The following is a 20,526-nucleotide window of genomic DNA, read 5'->3' as shown; positions in this document are numbered from 1 at the left end:
GGTCAGTGGCAGGGATGGGGCCGAGTGGGGTGGGGGCTCTGCTTTCTCCTGGGCATGGTTGGCATGGGTCAGAAGAGGCAGCTCTGTTCCACAGCTCTCCTCCTTCTCCAGAGAGCCATGGGCTAGCCTAGGCATGTCCTTGTCATGGTGACAGCAGAAATGTGAAGGAGCCAATGGGACCACTCAGGTCTCTTGGGCCCTAGGCTAAGAACTGACCCACCATAACTTGTGTTTCAATCTGTTGGCCAAAGTGAACCATATGACTGAGCTCAGAAAGTGGTAGGGAAATACACTTTGTTTTTTTCAAGTTTATTTATTTTGAGAGAGCAAGCAGGGGAGGGGCAGAGAGAGAGGGAGAGAGAGAAAATCCCAAGCAGGCTCTCTACTGTCAGCATGGAGCCCGAAGTGGTGCTTAAACTCATGAACCGTGAACTCTTGACCTGAGCTGAAATCGAGAGTCAGATGCTTAACCGACTGAGCCAGTCAGGTGCCCCTATACTCGTTTTCTTAGTGGGAGAAACCACAAAACCATATGGAAAGAGGCTGTGGATATAGGAAAATGTGAAGAATTGGGGTCTTTGATGCAGTTTACCACATGTTCTCAGCAGATTCCTCTCTGCTTCCCTACAGTACTTGACCATGTTAAATACAGATGTATCAGTTACCTGTTGCTTTGTAACAAACTTCCCCCAAACTTAGTGGTTGTAAAACATCAGCCATTGTATTTGCTCATGATGCTCATGATTCCATGCGTCAGCCAGGCAGAGCTCAACTGGGATGGTTCATCTCTGCTCTAGGAGATGCCAGCCAGTCTTGCTTGCTCATGTGGCTTTAATTTGAACTGGAGCCTCTAGCGTTCACATGACTGGCCTCTTGGCTGGGACTGCTGGGACAATAACCCCTTTCTCCCCTAAGGGTCTTCCTGTTTCCAGGGTCCCCTTCTCCATGTAATTTCTCCAGCAGGGTAGCTGGACTCTTTTTACATGGCCATCTCCAAGTTCCAAGAGAATGAAACTAGAAGCCAAGGGCCATTGAGGCAATGACTCAGAAGCTGCACATCACTTCCCCTGCATCCTGTTGGTCAGAGAAAATCACAGGCTTCTCCCAGATTCAGTAAGAGGAGAAATAGATTCCACCTCTTGATGAGAGCAGGGCACAGATACGCTGTGTGGGGTGAGGGGAATTGAACCACAACAGTAAGACACTCAGTAAATACTTGTTGAATGGTATTTGAACAGATTAATGAAGCAGAAGCAGAGTCTATATATGAAAAAAAGACTCTGGTGTAGGATTCTGATGCAGTAAAATTCTGATGCAACATTCTCTACTTTCCAGTTATCTTCATATTTGTCTGCAACCTCAGATGATAAATTTCCCCAGATCCGTTGGCATCAAACAGCAGACTTTGGCTATGTCCCCAACGTGAGGATGCCCAACACTTTCATGACAGTAGCAATGGATCTCTGTGATAGGACGTCCCCTTATGGCAGGTATGGGTGCTTCTTGGGCTTTGCTTGAACAATAATCTATGTTCTTTGTGGCCTTCATTCTGATGTTCACTTGTGAGGGGCAGAGAGTGGGTGTTATGAGGATTGGACCTTCGGAGCCTTATCAATCATTTACACTGGGGATGTGCTGCAGTGACTCAACATCTCAGCGCCCTGATGAGACAACATTTTACTTCCTGTTCACAATACATGTCCAAAGAAGCTCAACAGAGAGGCTTTGCTCATTATAGTCATTCACAGATCTAGAGTGATGGAGGTTCCAAGTTGATCTGGGCTCCCGGTCACCTTAAAGTCTCACACTGGCAATGAAAGTAACGCATGTTACTTCTACTCACGTTGCATTGGCTCAGAGCAGGCAATATGGCCATGCCTGGCTTCAGCGAGAGCAGGCACAGAATTCTTCCGTCAACTCAGAGGAGGAATAAAGGGATATCTGTGAACGGCTCCAATGACTACCACACGCTAGCTGTGGGATACAAGGGGATTTGAAATATGAAATGCGGCCCACACAGTGTCTGGTTTATAGTGAGAACTTAAACGAATATTTATTTTTGGACAAATGAATATTTATTGATTGTCCTATCTGAACCTGGAGGGTTTTATTCATTGAACATGTGAACACCTGATTCAGATGAAACGCAGGACTGCCAGTGGTTGGAGTAAGTTTAAGTTAGCTCTCCTAGGTTAGTTCCAGTGCCTTTCCTCCGTCACTCAGGGACCTGTATTCCTTCCTTCCAAGTCATCTGCTATTTCAAGGTTTCTAACCCATAGGATGCCCGGAGCCCCATTATGGCTTCCGTTCACCGTGTCTCTTAAGCTGACGAGCCATTGACCTGTTAGATTCAGTCAACTTTGTTCTTACCTTCCTAAAGGGTGCTTTGTATAATCCTTCCCCACCCCTTCCCCCCCCCCCCACCCCCCGTTTTTAAATGTGGCTATTGTTCAGTGAAAACCCAAAGTTCTCTGCCTGTTCTTTATCTGGTAGCATCCACCCTCGAGATAAACAGACTGTGGCCTACAGGCTGCACCTGGGGGCCCGGGCTGTGGCCTATGGTGAGAAACTGATCTTTCAAGGACCACTGCCTGAGAAGATGGAACTCCTGGCTGACAGGGGGCTGCTAAACCTCACATATTCACAGCAAATCCAGGTGAAGAAGCAGGACAAAATATTTGAGGTGAGAATAGCCAGAACTTAATAGGGGTTCATCCTGGGTTGGGAGTCAGGATTTCTCCACACTGAGGCCCATCATCTCTTTAATTGTAACATTTCTGTGAAGGGGATCTTGGTTTTTGGCGGGGCTGAGTTTATCTCAGAGGGGTGACTAAGTAGCTATTAATTCTTTAACTTAGGGGCAATTTCGATAAGACAATCAAGGGAAGGAAAATGAATCTACATTAAAATATTCCTTTTGTTTTTTCGCTCCCAGAGCATCCATCTTTGCTCTGGCAAGGGCCTGCAGCTTTATTTGTAGGTTACCTTTGGAAGATTCCTTATTCCAGAGTGTTTCCCTCATCTTGGGTGTCTTTTTATGTCACACTATCGCAAATTCTGATAGTCTTTTGAGTTTAGTGTTTCCTTTGAGAGGCTTAGCTTGGGAATTTGTAGCTCATTGTAAATTAATGTAATGAAACTACTTTCTTCTAGCACGTAGCGAGGATCATTCCACTGTGTTACTAGGGCTAATAATTAAAGAGCTTATGTAGTCTTTCTTCCCTAGTTGGGGGTGGGGGTGAGGCATTCCTATTGGAACATGCAAATGAGCTTCTTTGGGAACCAGGAGGCCATTAGGCTGGTTGGGGAGGTTGCTGTATGAAAAGAGGGCACTGGAGGGAATGAAAGAATATTAAAGACAGACTTTAATTACACGGGTTTATCCTTGCTCCTCCTCTAGAGTCCTAACTACAACATTCACAGGCCTCAGGGCAGCGCTTGCCCCACTGAGCTTCTTTGGACACTGGGTTTTAGGTAGTTCTAGCTCCCCAGACGTCTGCGTTCTGACTTCAGTTCTCCCATGGCAGAACGGCCTGTCACCTGGACCCAGAATCATAGTGGGGAGCAGGACAGAATTTAACCTGGGGTACTGAAAACTTCATGTCCTCTTCCTTGGATTGCTTTCTGGTTTGCGAAAGGCTCTCTGTCCAAGGTTCCTTTGTGCCCCTTGTTCGTCCCCCGGCCCCTTCGGGAGTGCTGGAGTTGTAGCAGCCGCTGGACTGCCCCGCTCCCTCACTTCCTGCCTGCTATGCCGTCTGGTCGGAAGGCTTACAGCAAGGAGGTTCAGGGGAGCCCTCTCTAAATGCTCTATGTGATTATGTTTCCTTGTCTCCCTCAGTAATTTAATATTTTTTTAAAAATTGATTTATTTTGTCACAGGAACATTCATTATCGCACCAACCTGGGTTCGGGTTTGTTCTGGTTATTGTAGGAAATGGATCCTGGGCCAAGAGTGGCTCCTTCTGTCCCTTGTGGTCTCTTGGAGTATCCTCACTGACCTAACCGTTCCGATTTTTCTGATTCTCTTACTAGATCTCATGTTGCAGTGACCATCAGTGCAAGTGGCTCCCAGCTCCCATGGGCCCTTTCTCAGCCCAGACCCTGGCCCTGAACGTCAGTTCTTGTCGCGGCACTCCGGCTGCTGTTCGCTATGCCTGGACCACGTGGCCTTGTGAATATAAGCGGTGCCCCCTGTACCACCCCAGCAGCACCCTGCCGGCTCCTCCCTTCATCGCTTTCATGACAGACCAGATCCCTGGAGATCTCAGCAAGCTTGCTGAATGATTTAGCGGCCTTGCGATCATTACCTTGGACATAAGTGTGGGTCCTTTCGATGTGGGCATTTAGCTGTGGAAGTGATGACAGCTATAGCTTTTAAAGGCAACTAATAGAAAAGCCGCACTGGACAGCTCCCAGCTAGCACATGGCTGTGTCCGTGTTCTGAATAGGCGATGAGCAGTGCTGGCAGGCTAATGAGATGCTTGCCTCTTGTCCCCTAGTCAGCCTAGGTGTCTTGCCGGACTAATTCCCAGCTACAAATGGAACTTCAGTGTCCTTCACTTCCCTGTGGAGAGTGCAGTGTCTAACACTTTTGTCTACTTATATCCAGAACTGTGGAAACTCATGGCTGGAAAGGATTTGAAGGCCATGTGGGCCAGCTCCTATTTATGTCTTCTTTACAAAATCTGGTAAGTGGTTACTGAATCTCTGTATAAAGTTTCTAAAGTTCCCAACAGTTTTTTCTTATGTGGAGATGAACTCTTTCTAGGCCTGTTTGTGTTCTGTCTTAAGCCAAAGCCAGTTCTGTTCCTTTCAGTCTAAGAACGATAACGTGAATGTTTGAAACCAGCAGGAACTGTGTGTGTGCATCTGGGGAGGTGCGAAGGGGCTGCTTTAAGGAATGAGGAGAAAGGGTGAGGTGGTGGCGGCCCAGGAAGGCACTCAGGCAGTCAGTGACGGGTGGGGGAAACACGGGCTCAGGAAAACATGGCAGTAGAGGTCACGGACAGGCAAACAGGTTAAATACAAATCTCAGGCTTTCTAAGGTAAGAGGTTTACCTCTAAAAAGGATAACCCAGATGGAAGAAAAAAGAGGCTGAAAATAAAGCTACACAATAAGCATTTAGAAAAATAATCCAGATGGGACAAATGTGAAAGTGGGCTTCTGTGACTGTTAAGAATCCTAATGCAAAAAGAAAAAAACCAAAAAACATAGCACTACTGCTTATTGGTTGATTAAAAACAGCTAATGGCACTTGGTAATTGTGTCCTCTATTAGAATTTGGAAATAAAAGTATAATCATTAGTGACGTGTAAACATTTATAGCCCACCAAAACTGGGTTAGGAACAGTAAATGTGCTTTGAAGCATGAGGAAGGAGGAAGATTTATTTGAGTAGCTTCCACTCCCTTAATGGGAAAAATAAGAACTAAAGTAATAAGTAATAAGCACCTGACTGACCCCAAGGGGTCCTGGTGTAGCGCTGAACAGCAGGAATAGCTGTCAGTGTCAGGATTTATTTTAGTAAGAAAACAAAACAACTATGTAGTATACAAAGAACCTTTGGCTCCTCTGAGGACTTCCTAGTGTACAATTAACTCCTAACACCCATACTTTGACCTCATATGCCTCTGGCCTAAGGGGAACCAGGGACCTGGGAACAGAGACTCCTGAGAAATAAATCTCCGGGTCCACCCCTCCCCTGTGCCAACACACATTCACTCCTGGGCTGTTCTAACTTGTAGGCAGCTGGACATGGTCAGGAACCCCACACCCAGGCTCCTTTGCTAGTGCACACAGTGGGAGATACTAGGTTTAGGTAGTGGATATACTAATGAAAATTCACGTGAAACTTTAAAATTTTTTTTAATGTTCATTTATTTTTGAGAGACAGAGACAGCGCAAGCAGGGGAGAGGCAGAGAGAGGGGGAGACACAGAATCTGAAGCAGGCTCCAGGCTCTGTGCTGTCAGCACAGAGCCTGATGTGGGGCTCGAACTCACGAACTGCGAGATCATGACCTTGAGGGCTCGAACTCACGAACTGCGAGATCATGACCTGAGCCGAAGTCGGACACCAGACCAACTAAGCCACTCAGCACCCTGTGAAACTTTATTTTTAATGGCTGAATGCTTTTAAACATTCTGTGGAAACTCAGTTAATTTCCCAAGTGAAAATAACTTTTTAGTATTTGTAAAATGAAATTTATAACTATTGTAGATTTGGACACAAACAAAAAGAATAAACAAGTAAAAATCACCCTAAAATCCACCATTTGGCAAAAAACATTTAATGTTTTGGTAAACATTCAGTTGATTTGCTTGGGTTATATTTTATACACTACATGTCATACTATTTTGTAATCTGTTTTTGGCTTATACTAGTAAAATAATTTTCCTATGTAAATTTTTTTTTTTTTCCAACGTTTTTTATTTATTTTTGGGACAGAGAGAGACAGAGCATGAACGGGGGAGGGGCAGAGAGAGAAGGAGACACAGAATCGGAAACAGGCTCCAGGCTCCGAGCCATCAGCCCAGAGCCCGACGCGGGGCTCGAACTCACGGACCGCGAGATCGTGACCTGGCTGAAGTCGGACGCTTAACCGACTGCGCCACCCAGGCGCCCCCTATGTAAATTGAATATAGTGTTTTAGTTTGTGGGAGCCCCATACTTTATTTAACCAATTTTTCCATTAGTGGACACAGATTTTTTTTTTCCAATTTTTCCCTGTTAAAACGAATACAGTGATGAATGTTACATGCAAACATCATACTGTACTTTCTTCCTTAGGATCCTTTTTTTTTTTTTTAATGTTTTATTATTCATTTTTGAGACAGAGAGAGACAGAGCATGAACGGGGGAGGGTCAGAGAGAGAGGGAGACACAGAATCTGAAGCAGGCTCCAGGCTCCGAGCTGTCAGCACAGAGCCCGACGCGGAGCTCAAACTCACAGACCATGAGATCGTGACCTGAGCCGAAGTCGGACGCTCAACCAACTGAGCCACCCAGGCGCCCCTCTTCCTTAGGATCCTTAATGTGAAGTAACAATTTTAAGGATTAAACATGTTTAAAAGTTTGATACCTGCAGCTTAACTCTCCTGAAGGGTCCAACAGTTTACATTCGCACCAAGGCACAGTGCCATTTACGTTCTCCCACTGACACTGGATACTGTCAGATTTCACTCTCTTAACCAATAGATAAAAAGACGTTTTAAGTATACTGGGGTGGAGGGAGGCTCGTGTTTTTTTTTTTTTTTTTTAAAGAATTTTTTTTTAACGTTTATTTTTGAGACAGAGACAGAGCATGAATGGGGGAGGGGCAGAGAGAGAGGGAGACACAGAATCGGAAGCAGGCTCCAGGCTCTGAGCCATCAGCCCAGAGCCTGACATGGGGCTCAAACTCACGGACCGTGAGATCGTGACCTGAGCTGAAGTGGGACGCTCAACCGACTGAGCCATCCAGGCGCCCCGAAGCTCAAGTTTTTAAAAAGGATGATCTGTAGTAAAACATTTTACCTTTATTCCATGTACTCCCTTCATGTGTGTACATGTGGTTTTTATATAAATACATATATACATTCTACAGTTGAAACCCAAATTTCAATTTTTGACATGTGATGCATTCTATTAAGTTATAATTGTTTTATTTAATTTTAACAGGTGTAGGTCTTACCTCCCTAAGTTTAGGAACAACTGATGGGTTGAGATCTGTACTTTGAAAATTACTCTTCTAGGAAAGCTACAAAGTAAATACTCTTATTAAAGCAAGCAGCGCAATAACTTAAAAAAATCTTAAATAATCTTTCTTAAAATGAGGTTCTCTTGTATGTGTTTTACTCAGAATGTAATACAATGGAAAGATATTTGCTCTATGGTAAAAGCAGCATATATCATTTCTGTAGGAGTGCACATATGTCCAGCCAACGTGTGCAGTGAAGAAAGAAAAACGTTAAAGCATGAACAGCTTTGAGTAATCCCCCTTTTACCCCAGGTTTGGTGTTATCCTAATTTTATTTTTTTGTACTGTAAAAGCTGCACAAACTTATAGAGACCAGAGTTAAGAGCCATACAATTACTAGCAGTTAACTTTCGTTTCTGATACTTCTGCTGCCCATCTGTTCCTAGGAAACAAACCCCTTCGTGTTGTCCCTGGTCAGCAGCTACGGACTGCAGCACAGTGACAACTGACACTCCTTCCTCGTTCTCCTCCTTCTGGGGTCCTTCTGTTGCTTCCTTCCAGCTGTCCCTGTCCCTGGTTGGACGGACAGCAGGGCCTCCCACGCAGTACTGCTGGGGTCCAGATGGGGTGATGCGGTAAACCTGTACCTTAGTGCCACGGGCAGGGCCCAACACATTCGGTTGCACAAAATACAGAGTCAAGTTATTACAGAGCTAGTGAAGTGACTGGGTGAGCCTGTTAGGGAGGGTGGGAGCGCCCCTGCCCTCCCGGCATGTTGTATCTGTGCCATCATGTGGATTCAACGTATTCAGCTACAAGCACATTCTCGGGTAAGGAATGGCAAAGAGCCGGTAGGAAGGATTACAGAGGACTTTTTGTTTCCCTTGAAGGATATGAAGTGTGAAGAAAAAGATGAACAGCGTGCCTTGGGCCAGCCTCTCTGGCTTGGGGAGAAGCAGACTGGACTGTGATCGTCCAGACATGGAAATGAAGCAGCTGCTGGGGTAGCAGGGGCTGGGCCTTCATTCCTGAAGCTAGGATCAGAATCCAGGTGGAAGACTGGGACTCCTCCCACGTCTCCCTCCTGAGTCTGCAGCCTGTTCTCATTCCGGCATATAGAACACTTAGGTTTGCTCTACCACTTCGGGCAGAGCTAAGCAAAGAAAAAAAAAAAAAAAAAAAAAAAAATCCTGATCACAATGAGATGAAAATAAGCAGATTTGTAAAGAGAAATTTATTGCTAAAAATAAAGCAGCTGCAGTTTTTCCAAGGGAACACTGTCACCACAGGAACCTCTGTAACAAAATGTGTATCTCCTTCGTTCCTGAACTGCTGCCTTCTTCCATATTCTAAGTTTTACTTTAAGTTAAATGATGTGGCATCTGACCCCTTCCTGATCAATCTGAAGACTGAGTTGGGCTACACTGGGACAGAGACTTCAGGTGCTGTAGGTGAGTGTCTACCAGGGGTTCATGCGTCAGGAACATGGGTTGGTAAGAAGACACGAAGGCCGTGGGCTGAAGCTCTGGAAGGTCCAAGGATCCTGGAGAAGAAAATTCCTTCAGTTCCATTGCTGCCTGGGAGTCTCAGGGGACTGATCCCACGCGTGAATGTCCTTTCAGTACCTAACACTCTTGCCCCTGTCAGCCTAATTTTGCCCTTGCTTGGTAAGATAGGACAGAAATTGACTTTTACGACAAAGAAAACCGTGGCCAAAATAGATTAAGTGTTTTGTCTAGGGTTATATAGTATACAGACAAAAAGTGAGGATTTTAATTCTATGATTTCTAGTCCAGAGCGGTGCCCATGTGACCCAACGCCAGATCCCCTGAGAGCTCCACCCATCTGTGGGAAGGGAACCCACCCAACACAGGCAGGACCAAGGCCATCATCTGCTCCCCTTCACTTCACATGAAATTCTTGTCCTGAGCAGTCAACTTTCCCCTGCAGTTCCGCTTGGGTCTGTTTTAGGTGGGAAAACGAGAAAGCCTGGTTTCTCTGTGGGCCCTGCCTCACTGTGACGGCAGCCGCTCCCTGTCACCCCTGCAAGTGCTGCTGGAGAGCCCCGCAGGGCGGCCCATCCTCATACTTGGGAGTCTCCGTGGTCCCGGCAGCATAAGTTTCTATCGCTTACTGCCCAGCTCTATGGAGTACTCCGCTACCCATGAGGAGCAGACAGCAGTCTAAAAATAGTCAATTTTCAAACCGGGAAGGGAAAACTAAGCTACCTTGCAGAATGGGATCAGTACGATCTTCATCAAAGGCCTGTCTCTGAAAGGCTTCAAAGCTTACACTTGCATCATCCTCTGGCGGTCCCTGGGGCGGCTGCCCGTCTCCAGGTTTCCATATATCAAACTTCACCCACTGGTAACTGCAGGATCAAAGGGCATCGTTATCAAGAGCTGTCTGTTAGCCACAATAACCCATTCTTACTTCCAAAGAGATCAGGTATGTTTTTTCTGTACATCTTTCCCATATGTATCTAAGAATCACATGAACGAAAACACTAAGAGAAAACAGGCACATTCAGTGACACGTTATCCTGCAGGGTTTCCCAACCCTTTTGCTGTCATGGTACACACAGAAAATGACAATTCTAGTACAGTGGGGTACTGCCTTCTGCCACTTGTCCAGAGGGCGAGGAGGACCGATACTGAGGCACGCGAAGGAGCAGGCCTGCTTTGAAGACAGAAGCAGAACACAGCGTAACAACGAGCAAAGCAGTAACTTACTTGATACATTTTCGAGCTCCTGGACAACTCTGGATCAGGTTGTGAATAGTTGGGTGAGAAAACCCAAAAAAGTCAGCTCCAGATGGAAGCAGGTTGGGCATTCGTTTCCCCCTAAATAGGAGAGGGAGGATGGTAGTTTCAAAGTTTAGAGGGAGGTGAGAATGGCTTTAGGAATGGAATGGGGGTATGAATGCAGAGAACAAACTTTCTTGACTTGGATACTCTGGAGAAATCCATTGGATTTCTGGTAAAAAATCTAAAGGATGCAGGATAGCTTTCTATAAAATTAGGGATCTCCATACATTAAAAGCAAGGAAAGTCTCATTGTACCACAAGTGACCTATTTAGACGTTCTTCAAGCTTCAACTTACATAGTAATACTTATGGTCTTGAGCAGCTCTGCATGACAGGCATCTGCAGAAGAGGTGACAATGGCATTCTGGGGGTCATCTTCAGGAACAATTTCAAACTGAGAAAGATAAAGGAGCAATGAGATCAACTTTGAAAGAGGGAATAGTAGAGAGAAAGCCACACTACTTCTATAACTATTTCTTCACTCTAGCACTTGAAGCTGATGTATATGATATTAGAAGGTGGGTCCAATTTCCTAGAGTGCCGTTACAAATTCAAACAAATCGAAGAAAACACCGAAAGTCCTTTAACTGTTTCAGTTCTAAACACTCTGCTTTGTGACTGCTCTCCACATGTCCACACTTAATTTGTTACACACATTTCCTATTCACTTACTTACATCTGTAAGTACAAATACAAATGGTACTTTAAAAATACATGAACAATAGGGGGCGCCTGGGTGGCTCAGTCGGTTAAGCGTCCAACTTTAGCTCAGGTTATGATCTCATGGTCCGTGGGTTTGAGCCCCGCATCAGGCCCTGTGCTGACAGCTCAGAACCTGGAGCCTGCTTAAGATTCTGTGTCTCCCTCTCTCTCTGCCCCTTCCCTGCTCATGCTTTCTCTCTCTCAAAAATGAATAAAAAATTTTTAGCAAAATTAAAAGAAAAAATAACATGAACAATATACAAATTATGGAAAGAGCTTAAACGTTCATCAACTGATGAATGGATAAAGATGTGGTTTATATATAAAATGGAATACTACTTGACCGTGAGAAACAATGCAATCCTGCCATTTGCAGCAATGTGGATGGAACTGGAAAGTATTATGCTGAGTGAAATAAGCCAGTAGAGAAAGACAGATATCATGTTTTCACTCATATGTAGATCTTGAGAAAATTAACAGAAGTCCAAAGAGGAAGGGAAGGGGGGAAAATAGTTACAAACAGAGAGGGAGGGAGGCAAACCATAAGAGACTCTTAAATACAGAGAACGAACTGAGGGTTGATGTGGGGGGGCAGGGGGAGAGGGGAAAATGGGTGATGGGCACTGAGGAGGGCACTTGTTGGGATGAGCACTGGGTATTGTATGTAAGCAATGAACCATGGGAATCTACCCCCAAAACCAAGAACACACTTTATACACTGTATGTTAGTCATTTTGATAGTAAATTATATTTAAAAAATAAATAAACAGGGGTGCCTGGGTGGCGCAGTCGGTTAAGCGTCCGACTTCAGCCAGGTCACGATCTCGTGGTCCGTGAGTTCGAGCCCCGCGTCAGGCTCTGGGCTGATGGCTCAGAGCCTGCAGCCTGTTTCCGATTCTGTGTCTCCCTCTCTCTCTGCCCCTCCCCCGTTCATGCTATGTCTCTCTCTGTCCCAAAAATAAATAAAAAACGTTGAAAAAAAAATTTTTTTTTAAATTAAAAATAAATAAATAAATAAATAAACAAAAATACATGAGCTCAAATAATTTAATCTTATATTTACTTTGTAATATCTAGGAGGAATAAGGCCATTCTGACTCCAAGCCCCATTTTTTAAATTGCAAAATATCTTGACTATATACATAAAAAATAACCCTCAACTTGAAATTCTACTAATACTGAAGAATTTTTGCCAAGAAAGTATTTTTGTAATAAATACTATCTAGCCAACTTAATTCCTTGACCAGTTTTCTCTAAGTTCAATGAATTTTTGCATAGAAAATACTTAGCCAATTAAATTCCCTGACTAGTGTTCTTTTCATAAAGTTCAGTTAAACAGTATCCATTTTTCCAAAGAAGACCTAAGATGGCCAACAGACGCAAGAAAAGATGCTCAACATCACTCATCATCAGGGAAATACAAATCAAAACTACAGTGAGCTATCACCTCACATCTGTAAGAATGGCCAAATTTAACAACACAGGAAACAACAGGTGTTGGTGAGGATGTGGAGAAAGGGAAACCTTCTTAACACTGCTGGTGGGAATGCAAACTGATGCAGCCACTCTGGAAAACGGTATGGAGGTTCCTCAAAAAATTAAAACTAGAACTACCCTACAACCCAGCAATTGCACTACTAGGTATTTATCCAAAGGATACAAAAATACTGATTTGAAGAGGCACATGCACCCCGATGCTTCTGGAAAGAGCCAAATGTCATCCATTGGCTGATGAATGGATAAAAAAGATGTGGTAGATACACACCGTGGAATACTACTCAGCCATCGAAAGAATGAAATCTTGCCATTTGCCAACACGGAGCTACAGTGTATTTTGCTAAGCGAAGTAAGTCCATCAGAGAAAGACAAATACCATATGATTTCACTAATGTGTGGAATTTAAGAAACAAAACAGATGAACATAGGGGAAAGAAAAAGAGAGGCAAACCATAAAACAGACTCTTAATTCTAGAAAATTGAGGGTTGCTAGAGGGAACATGGGTGGGAGATGGGTTAAATGCAGGATGGGTATTTAGGAGGGCACTTGTGATGAGCACCAGGTGTTATATGCATGTGATGGAATCACTAAATTCTACTCCTGAAACCAATACTACACTGTGTGTTAGCTAACTAGAATTTAAATAAAAACTTAAAAACCAAAACAGTATCCCGTTTTTCAATGTTTACCTTAATAAAATTATCCCAAACAGGATTTACTTATTTTCTGTATACTTTCAAAGAATAATGTGATTAATCATTTTTTAGAATCCAAAATATACTTTACTGAGTATGGCTTCTCCTGCTGTTAGTTTTCTTCTGCAGTTATTACTTCAATTTTACTGTATCAAATTTTAGAGCTCTTTTATTTTTGTCAATCATAATTATCTTGTAGTTTTAGTCAGTGGTTTTGTTTGTTCCACTAATGACATATGTTGCAAATTTAAGATACTGAGGGTTTATATTTATTTCTCATCTAATTTATGGAAAAAACTGTGAGCAATTATCTTCAAATATTCCAGGACTGCTCTCTTTTTGGTACTGGTCATGTCAATTCCAATCTTTTTTTTTTTTAATTTAGTTTGAAAGAGAGATAGACAGTGAGTGGGGGAGGGGCTGAGAGGGAGACAGAGAATCCCAAGCAGGCTCACTGTCAGCACAGAGCCTGATCTCACAAACCATGAGATCATGACTTGAGCTGAAATCAAGGGTCAGTCCCATGCTTAACTGACTTCCCCAGGCACCCCAAATTCCAATCTTTTATACTGTGTGCACACTATTCTATTTTGCACAAAGAGCAGTTAAAAGGCCAAAATCTCGTATTTTGGTCTCGCAGAGCTTTCCCTGTTAGTATGTGTAACTGTACTTCATTCTTTTAACTGCTATATAATATGACGTAAGGTGGATAAATCTTAATTTTTAACCATTCTCCTCCTGATGGGCATTTCAGCGATTTCTAATTTCTTGCCATTACAAACAATACCATAATGTAGATTGTTACATGTAACTCTTTTGTTCACATTTGCACATCTCTCTAGGAAATACTTCAACACCTAGCAGTATCCTGGGTCAAAGGATACACATACCAAACTTGTTGATATTGCCAAGTTGCCTTACAAAAGACTGCAAGTTTTCACTCAGGCTAATGCTTACTTGTTTTCCTACACTCTGGCCAACACTCAATATTATCAATCTCTCTGCTGTCTGCCTATGAGCAAAATCGTTTTATCTCCATTTCTCTAATTGCTAATGAGGTCCGTTCTTACCAACCATCTGCACAGTTTCAACTGATACCTGTTGTATTTGATTGCTTTTTGTATTTGACCAGAGGAACACTTTATCTGGATATTAATCCACTGCTACATACTTTGTTCCTTTTTTTTGCTTGAGTTTTAACTTGGATTATGTATCTTTTGTTGTTCATTAAGTCTTTAACAGTCCAATCTATTCTCCTTCATAGTGTCCACATTTCATGCCTCACTCAAGAAAAGCTTTCACCTCACTCTAAGATTATAAAAATATTCTTCATATTTTAAGATATAGTATGAAACATTCTATAAAGCTAAAGAAATTAAAGTTCATATTAGCATTTATAGACAAAGAGATGAAAAAGAACTGTCTACATACTTTTAGTATATACTAGAGATAACACTTGATGTTAGTTGGAAAAAAATTAAGGCTCACAATATACCTGAAAATAATGTCCAGAAAGATTAATCAGCTAAAAAACAAAGCAAAGCAAAACACCTAAAACCCACACAAACTCTTCTTTTCACAAATATTTTAGCAATTTGTCTACAAGGAAATTAAGAACAAGTTTGTCAATATCCATGACAATTCTATTAGAATTTTTATTAGATTTGTACTGAATTTATAAATTTGTTATAAATAAATATGGTATACTACTACCATAGGAGTCTGTTACAGTACTTTATTTTTACTTTATTATTACTTTTTTAATTTTTTTTTTGGGAGAGAGACAGAGCATGAGCAGAGGAGGGGCAGAGAGAGAGGGAAGCACAGAATCCGAAGCAGGCTCCAGGCTCTGAGCTGTCAGCACAGAGTCCGACATGGGGCTCGAACCCACGAACCCTCAGACTGTAATCTGAGCCAAAGTCAGATGCTGGACTGACTGAGCTGCTCAGGCGCCCCCTGTTACAGTACTTTCTAAACAGAACTCCTGCATGGCCAGGTCATCTGAACACTCAGATGCATCTAACAGCACTCTAACCAGGCGAGGAGCGATGCAGTATTATCCACATGTGGCAGCAGGCTCTCAGCTTCTGCTTAGAGGTTCCCTTCCCTGTGTCTACTTCCTTCCACCCAACTTTCTAGTGATCTGTAACATCAGACAGAGAAGTCTGGAACTTTGAAACTGGTTTATTTTTTTCCCAATGACCAGAGGTGACGGGTGGGGAAAATGAACTCCCTTGCATCACAGCAGCGAGAAGGATGAACAAAAGTATTTGATAAGACTAAGGTTCAGGGCGCCTGGGTGGCTCACTTGGTTGAGCGTCCAACTTCGGCTCAGGTCCTGATCTCATGGTTAATGAGTTCAAGGCCTGCGTTGGGCTCTGTGCTGACAACTCAGAGCCTGAAGTCTGTTTCGGATTCTGTGTCTCCCTCTTTCTCTGCCCCTCCCCGCTCACACTCTGTCTCTCTGCCTCAGAAATAAATAAACGTTAAAAAAAATGGTTTTAAAAAGACTAAGGTTCACATCTCCCAGGTCCTTAAGAGTGTATGCGACCAGAAACCAATATGCAGTTTCTTTGCTACCTTCGTTTTTGTCCTACTTGAAATGGCAGAATATCAAATTAATCTTTCTTGTATATAGGCCTGCACTTCACAAATAAGCATGCTTGCTCAGCCTCCCACAGTCACCATAGCAACAGTACAAGTAGCAGGGTTCAAAGGGAAGGGCCTCAGTAAGAGAGTCGGACAGATATGGACTCAAATCCCAGCTCAAGCACTTATTAACAAAGGTTTGACTTGGGGCCAATCGCTTTTCTGCATCTTGGCATTACCCAAATGGTTATTATACAGCATGTACTGGGAGTGTCAAAACGGGTGATATCTAGTAAGTGGCTGTCACAGAGAAGGGTCTCAAAAAACAAAACCAAACCAAACCAAACCCAGTAGCTGTGGGTACCTGGGGTTGCGTGCCACCATCCTTGATCTGACAGGTATACAGACACTTCTGGCCTGGGCACTTCATGCTGGCATATATCCGAGTACTGCAGTAGCCAACAGGGTAGATGGCACTCTCATCATGGAAGCCAGGTCGGTCGGTGATGATCTATAAAAAAGATTCCCCCACTCTGCGACTGAGGTCACTGGAGAATTCAGAAGTCCAGTGTGCCGTGGTAGCCTTTAAAACTACTCTGGGGCCGCAAAGAGTGACTCGAATCACAGAGAGAAAGTGTGTCAGCTGCGCAGCAGACAAAACTGACCTGGTTTCCTAGGGACTGGAGATTTTCTGGGGTTGGTCTGGATCAGCAAGGGGCTGCTGCTGATGGGAACAGGGAGGGAAGGCTCAACCCCATTCCCATATTTCTGATTCTCCTCTCTATATATTGCTGGTCTCACTCACCTCCCCCAGGCTATATACTGTTAGACCCCCCAGTCCGATGGGGAACACAGGCCGTCCTGAGGGATCCAGGGCAATGGGCTGAACCAGCTTGCGAGCACCTCCCTCCATTTTCTTTTTCTTGGATGTTTTCTTCAGAACTGAAACGCAAATCTGGGGTCACCCACTTTTAGCCCCTCCCAATGCTGAGGGGAAGGGAAAAATTTACACGTGAATGCTAAGAACAATATGCCAATCCTGGTTCTGTACACTCGCTGAATGGGCACGTGGGACTTTTTCCCCAAAGCCCGGAGTATCTTTTTAACCCACCCACCTGGCAATGGCTAATTTTAGTATCAATGCTGAGGACCTAAAAGCCTTGCAGTTTTTAAGGCCTCTTCATTTATCAGATCAGAAATTTCCCAAGCCATCTGTGTGCTCAAAAGGCCACCTAGCCCATTTCCCTGCCTCTAGGAACCACTGAACTGAAGGCAACCCAGAGAGTTGGGGGTGTGGGAGAAGGGGGAGGCCTTAGCCTGCTCCCTTCCATTTAACCAGGTCTGACTAGAATTCCTCCACCCAATGTGGCTCTAATACACTTTCTTTCCAAGGGCTATTAGGGCAGCTAAGGGACCAAATGAGGGTTTAAGTATATCTGTGGCCGTGTGTGTCTACCAGTTAGTACCAGGTCTTTGTCATTAGTCGTGGAGCCACCGGGACAACTATCGTCTCCCCAAGGTACCTTCCAGTTTGTTGTTCTCTTTGCCTTTTTCTTTTTTCTCCTTCTTGGATTTCTTCCCAAACGGTTCCTCAGCCCCAGTGCTGGGCCCAGAGATGGGCCCAGCTCCCTGTATGGCTCCCACAGAGCCGGCCACGCCGTAAGTTAGGGGCACACTGGAGCTGTGGGAAGGTGCTGCGGCCTGTACCTCGCTTTCAGTTAGAGCCTGAAGCTGGAGGAGCTTCTTTAGCAAATACCTGAGGTTGGGAAGGAAAGGGAGCAGAGGTATGAACTTCTATTTTATCTCAATTCAGTATTTGACTTAAGTAGTGGAAAAGCCAGAATTATATAAAGATTATTACACTCATAAAAATAAGGTTCTTCTTGGACCCAGGGAATAAGAGGCTCCAGGGGACACTTCCTCAAGAAGCCAAAGATAAGGACTGTGGTTTATCTCTCTTGCATCTGGAGGGTTCCTCTACCTTGATGTTGAAAGGTATTATGCTTCTGAAGGGAACGTACCACGATCTCCTTAGGTATGAATTATACATACCCACTGTGCTTTGCATAGAATATAGTACATACTGAATACATATCTGTGGAATGAGAGGTAGTTTCTTTTATCCCTTGTCTTTTGTAACTGGGCAGTTATAAGAAGATAGCTTATGAGATGTGGCAAGAGGGCCATGTCAGAAAGGTGAATAGAGGTGCTGTCTCGTCACCACGGTCCAACACGACTTGGGTAAATGGGAACCAAAACCGGAGGTTGTGAGTTTCTCTGCATTGATCAGAGCCAGTGGGCTTGTAATACATAAAAATTCCACTGGAGAAAAATCCCCAGAGCAGTAACACCGTATCAATCACTGAAAATGGGATTCTGAACACAACACGAAGGCAGCTCACCGTCTTTCTTCTTTTGCTTTAAGAAATTTTTCCTCAAGACGAGCAATTTCATCACAAATAGCAGCATTTTCCTTTAAGAAAAAATTTTTGGATATAATCACATATAGAGAATAAAAGATCGAAGTATTACGCTGGGAAGAGAAGCTATGTTTCAAACCAAGAAGTCTGTGTTGCTGGGTGAGAGGAACAAGTTAATCTACCCTGCAGACCAACTATTAAGAAAACCTATAGGTAAAGGTTGAGTCAAATTCCATTATGGGCAAGGTCATTACATAATTTATTGAAACTGGGGCACCTCAGAGTGAAAAAGGGGTGCTATCAATTATTATTCCAGAATAGTATGGTAGACTAGGACTGCCCTAGGCAAACCAAGATGTATGATCACCCTAGTTACGGTAGACTTTGGCAGAGAAAAGGGCATCCTGCTGAAATCCATATAGGCTTCAATTTAAACCTTACAAATATGAGAAATGTCCATTCCCAAGTGCCTTGACTCTCGGGGAGATAACAAAACCAAGCTTTGCTAACCCCAAAACACCCATGCAATATGAACCTTAAAAGGACAACTGGACAAAATAAAATCAACTCTGGTATGCAAAACTCTTAAAACTTCATAATCTACTTATGTGTATTCAAGTATCATCTGACTCTCTGACTCAAGCTATTTCCCAAGCATCAGTTGTAAAGGAAATATTCTCATCTGGACATTCCTCAAGTGAGAGCTCAAAATTTGAATGTTCAAAGCGATATCCCTTTTCTTCACAAAGCCTATTTCAAGTACTTGAATGGAATCAACATCCTAAGAACATAGACTTTAGGGACATCCGACATGTAGAGCATAAAAGAAAATGAGCGGTCAATTAAGTATCAAGTCCTCTTAATTCTACTTTTTTCATGTCTCTCCAGTGCACACAGCCAGTGCTAAATAAATGCTTTTGGAATGAATGTTCTAATTTCCAAACCTTTCCTTATGCTTCTAAAAAAGCGGAGATATGTGCAAACTTGTGGTAGAAAGAAGAGTTTAAGGTGGTGATTCAGACACGGAGGCACATTTGAAAAGTGAGGACTCCATTCTCTATTTCCCAGCACTGAGGCAAGCTTGAGCAAGCCAGAATGCCAGAACACAAAGTTGTGGCTGGCAGGTCAGTTCACTTATTCAATGAATTCAGTGCCTCTACAATAAAAGAACAGCAGAAATATTTGAGAGACTAGAGAGGTTAGAAGGGGGCGGGGGTGGGGGGAATTATTGAAAGTTTTGTGAGCCTGTTTAGGGCAGAGGTCTGTTATGCGGATTTGGGGTGCTTGGGAAATAAGGCTGTGTGGTCGAAGTACTGAAGACACTAGGACCAGGAATCAGGGCTGGGACACAGCGCCCTTGCACAAGTCATCTCTTGGGGTTTCGGTGATGCCATTTTTAAAAACAGTGCCTCACTCTAGGGTTCTCTTGAGAATCAAACGCCTTTCCAAGAGTTTCGTGGTAAGAACGATGACTGAAACCGACTGGCACATCTTCCAGATGTCAAGCACTTTACTTTCCTCAATTAAATCTTCACGACTCTGAAAGGCAGTTAGCTCTCTTCAGGAAACAGAAGAGTACAGAAATTAGCTAATGTGCCCAAGGACACAAGGCTAACGAGAAGTAACGTGTACTGCAAAAGCTAACACTACTGATTCGGCCACTCTGGGAGGGGAACGGTGTGGGGAAAGATTTCGCGAATTAGGAGTGTCGAGGCGGAGAAGGGCCGAGCGACACTCTGACTCACAAACACGGTGGCTTTGGCCGCTTTGCGCAGCCGCAGGTACTTGAGCCGGTACTTCTCGTTCTGGCTCTTCTTCGGGAGCTTTTTCATCCTGGCCTTGCTGGACTGCAGCGGGGCCCGCGGCGAGGAGGCCGGGCCGCCCAGCAGGCTCATCGTCCGGCCCCGCTACGGGGCCTCCAGGGCGCGGCCGGCATCGGCTCCCAGGCCGAGGAGCGCCGGCTTCGTCTCGTCTGGGTGCCGGAAGCCGGCTTCTTAGGAATCTACCCCTCGAGAACTTTCCCAAGGCGAAAGGCCGGGCCAGAAGTCCGGCAACCGACCTCGGCCACCGGGCCTCCCAGCACTTCCGCGTCTGCCTCGGAAGTAAGCCCCGCCCGGAAGTTACGTAACGGCGCCGGC

General features: G+C 44.1%; 2 protein-coding genes and 1 long non-coding RNA gene across 9 annotated transcripts in view; 1 reads left to right on the top strand and 2 right to left on the bottom strand.

Moving 5' to 3' along the window:
- SIAE (sialic acid acetylesterase) overlaps positions 1-13,348 on the top strand; it is a 47,748-nt gene extending 34,400 nt beyond the window's left edge. For 5 of the 6 annotated variants that reach the window (XM_058687139.1, XM_058687144.1, XM_058687141.1 and 2 more), the window contains 3 exons: positions 1,336-1,490; positions 2,494-2,683; positions 4,033-4,848. In XM_058687139.1, coding sequence (XP_058543122.1) covers positions 1,336-1,490; positions 2,494-2,683; positions 4,033-4,284 — 597 coding nt within the window. In that variant the 3' untranslated portion in view covers positions 4,285-4,848. Of the gene's footprint in view, positions 1-1,335; positions 1,491-2,493; positions 2,684-4,032; positions 4,849-12,512 lie in introns of those variants that run through there. The other variant, XR_009249554.1, reaches the window with a different exon arrangement.
- Positions 5,849-6,400, bottom strand: LOC131486991 (uncharacterized). The gene is made up of 2 exons (XR_009249555.1): positions 6,057-6,400; positions 5,849-6,019 (listed from the first exon to the last, which is right to left on the bottom strand). It is a non-coding gene; the product is annotated as an uncharacterized LOC131486991 (long non-coding RNA).
- Positions 8,893-20,498, bottom strand: TBRG1 (transforming growth factor beta regulator 1). 2 transcript variants are annotated; one of them, XM_058687145.1, is made up of 9 exons: positions 20,134-20,498; positions 18,371-18,441; positions 17,492-17,724; positions 16,774-16,910; positions 16,333-16,479; positions 10,781-10,878; positions 10,410-10,520; positions 9,906-10,048; positions 8,893-9,220 (listed from the first exon to the last, which is right to left on the bottom strand). In XM_058687145.1, exons 1-9 carry the CDS (start codon positions 20,281-20,283, stop codon positions 9,075-9,077), a joined length of 1,236 nt encoding a protein of 411 aa, XP_058543128.1. In that variant the 5' UTR covers positions 20,284-20,498; the 3' UTR covers positions 8,893-9,074. The 2 variants fall into 2 exon arrangements, with proteins under 2 accessions (XP_058543128.1, XP_058543129.1); XM_058687146.1 differs by having other exon boundaries at positions 9,976-10,048.
- Between the last annotated feature and the right edge of the window lie 28 nt (positions 20,499-20,526).

Source organism: Neofelis nebulosa, chromosome 10 (genome assembly GCF_028018385.1).
Source record: "Neofelis nebulosa isolate mNeoNeb1 chromosome 10, mNeoNeb1.pri, whole genome shotgun sequence".
Lineage (NCBI taxonomy): Eukaryota > Metazoa > Chordata > Mammalia > Carnivora > Felidae > Neofelis > Neofelis nebulosa.
Note: the sequence above shows the minus strand (reverse complement) of the source record. Positions and strands in the feature narration are given on the sequence as shown.